Source organism: Nanorana parkeri, unplaced genomic scaffold (assembly GCF_000935625.1).
Source record: "Nanorana parkeri isolate BGI_ZX_2015 unplaced genomic scaffold, ASM93562v1 scaffold560, whole genome shotgun sequence".
Taxonomy (NCBI): Eukaryota; Metazoa; Chordata; class Amphibia; order Anura; family Dicroglossidae; genus Nanorana; species Nanorana parkeri.
In genome coordinates, this window is record NW_017306828.1 from 309907 (window position 1) to 312685 (window position 2779).

At 44.2% G+C, this 2779-nt stretch overlaps 1 protein-coding gene across 1 annotated transcript in view; it reads left to right on the forward strand.

The window, feature by feature from the left end:
* MICAL3 (microtubule associated monooxygenase, calponin and LIM domain containing 3) overlaps window positions 1-2779 on the forward strand; it is an 88569-nt gene that overhangs the window by 9864 nt on the left and 75926 nt on the right. The window contains exons 8-10 of the mRNA XM_018562096.1: window positions 1520-1635; window positions 1889-2015; window positions 2577-2673. Of these exons, the coding sequence (XP_018417598.1) occupies window positions 1520-1635; window positions 1889-2015; window positions 2577-2673 (340 nt within the window). The remainder of the gene's footprint in view (window positions 1-1519; window positions 1636-1888; window positions 2016-2576; window positions 2674-2779) is intronic.

Below are 2779 nucleotides of genomic sequence, written 5' to 3' on the forward strand. Positions count from 1 at the left end.
TACCACCTTCTTTAATTTCCAGTCACAAAAGGAGGCTGCATGACACATAAGAGGCACTCTGCTGCAGTTGTCTAAGGATCCTTGAGTCATCACGTTCTATACAAAGTTAATAGGCTGTGAGGATGCTGAGGGACATACCATTGCTGCAGCAGAGGGAGAGAGACTTCAGGGACTGGAGTAGCAGCCAGCCAACTCTGCGGTAGGGTGAATTACTTTTTTTTTTTTTTGTCTTGCTCCTAGACAAAAAATGAGCACTTAACCCTTGCATTGTGGGCGTAGCACCACTGAGAGGGTTCAGGACCCTTTCCCGGAGTTCTTTTTAACTTCCAAAGGATTCTGTTCAGCCAGTTTTACAATTCAGACACCCTTGCCAGGTCCTCCACTCAGACATTTCTGTAGACTGCACTGCGGTTGACCAATACAGTCTGGTCTAAGACCCACCTCCACTTTTGATCAGACAGATGAAGAGGCAGCACATTGAGATCCCTCTGATTTTCTTTTTTTTCCCCTCCTGCTATGAATTTGTGTTGGTTAAAGAGCACTGTGCAGCCTAAGTAGAACCTTTTATGGGCTTTCAGTGGTGCCCCTTTCACCCCAGACTGCTGCTTTGCAAAAGATTAAAGACCGCTGAAGTCAAGACAGCAGACAAACATTCTCCCCTTTCCTTTACACCCACACCACTCCATGAAGTACTCCATACATCCATTAATGGGTGACCATGTGGCTCACTCCAGTCTTCTGTGTGATTGTGCAAGGTGCCTCCTCTTCTGGTCTTTGGCCCAGCACTGTTCCAATGGTGGTGGGGAAGGACTTCCATAGTCCCGTGGAAGCTTGTTTTTAAAAGAGGCTTTCTGTCCCCAGTTGGCAAACCAGCCGGGCTGGATCGGAATCAAGATTATTATTATTTTGTTTCCCCCCAGCAGGTTTTTCTGTGCCTTGTGCTGCTTCTTGAATGTTAGAATTCCTTGGTGTAGGGTAATTTGACATCCAGAATAACACTCCAAGCTCTCAGAGGATCGGGGCTGTATTCTCTTTAGTCAGTGGAAATTATTTGCACGATACAGGGGAGGCTTCGGTCTCAAGGCTACTGGGAAATATCCTCTTGAGACATGCAAAAAGAACACAGAAAACCGTGCCTTCTCCTTGTGGAGTATTGCTTATTCATCAAAAATGGAAAGGATAAAAGCTACTCGCATATTACAAGTTGCAATAAACATTGTATGAACAGAGTGCTGCTTGTAATATGTGAGGTAGCTTTTTATCCTTTCCAAGTTTTATTTACAATAAACAATAATACACGGGGAGAAGGCGCTGTCTTCTGTGTTATTTTGCATAGGATAATTCGAGTCCCCATGTTTCAGTGAGGGTGTCTCTACATCCAAAGGGGTACTGTTGATGAGTGCCTGAAATTGGGGGACAGGGTTGGTTCCCCCCTCTCTCTTTTTTTTTTTTTTTTTTAAACCAGATCCTGCTTATTTGAGATGAGTTACCACTAAAAGTTGAATTATTTCTCCAACAGCCTTTTTGGCCAATGGGAACAGGCATAGCGCGAGGATTCCTGGCTGCCATGGACTCGGCCTGGATGGTACGCAGCTGGGCACATGGAGCCAGTCCGCTGGAAGTGCTGGCCGAGAGGTAACCAAACTGAAGAGAGCAACGCCAGTTGCTAGATCTGGACAATGATGAGCGGCTTTGCTGCAGCTAATATGATCATGAATGCAGTATTGGGCCTTGTACAAACAGGCAATAAAAGATGGAAATTTGCATGCATTTGTTGATGTCTGCTGGACCAGAAAGGGTGTACCGACCATTTTGCTTGAGGCGCTGCATTGTTTTATAGCTGTTCTACTCTATTACTGACACCTCTAATTATTGTTCTTGGTTTCAGGGAGAGTATTTACCGGCTGCTTCCTCAGACCACACCAGAGAATGTCAGCAAAAACTTCAGCCTGTACAGCGTAGACCCAACCACTCGGTATCCCAATGTCAACCTTCAGTTCCTGCGACCCAGCCAGGTAAGGGACTCTCAGAGCTCTGTGTCTAATCTGATCAATTCTACTTGAAATAATAAGTGTGTATTCTCAAAGATCAGTTAATGCTCCACCAGCATGCAAAAAGAGCAGTGCAGAGTATACCAGGAGAGGTTAGTTAGGGGAAGGAGCAGAGTTCCGCAGCAGTGCTGAGTATATCCGGAATGGACAGTTGGATAGAGGAAGGAGCAGAGTATGTCAGGAGAGGAGAGTTGGCAGAGGGAGGATGTGTGATTCATGGTGGGGGATTGACATAAGTTGGGAACATTGATGCCATCACTGTAATTGTCAGTATTATCTGTAAAAAAAAAAAAAAAAGTCAAGGCAACTGCACTTGCTGTATATTTCTTGATGTTTCACTGGTCATCCGACCAGCTTTCTCAATTCAGAATGACTTGAACAAAAATTCTCTGGGAATAAATATGGTAAATGTTGCTCCGAGCCACATAATCTGTTAATCACAACCAGCATGGGGTCAGAGACCTCATGGCGGTAAGGTTCAATTGTCAGTATTGCTCATTCCTGGTCTCTCGTCCCTCCCTTCAGGTACGACACTTGTACAACACGACAGAATTAAAGGACCTCAACCTGGAGATCAGCAATTTTGTCAACGCACAAAGAACACCAAAACTTGGCAGAAATGGTAACATTCTAAACCTTTTCTATCTTACAGTTGTACCTCATGGGTAGTTTTTTTGGTGCTGCTGATTTTTTGTGATTTTTTTTTTTTTTTTTTTTTTTTTTTTTTT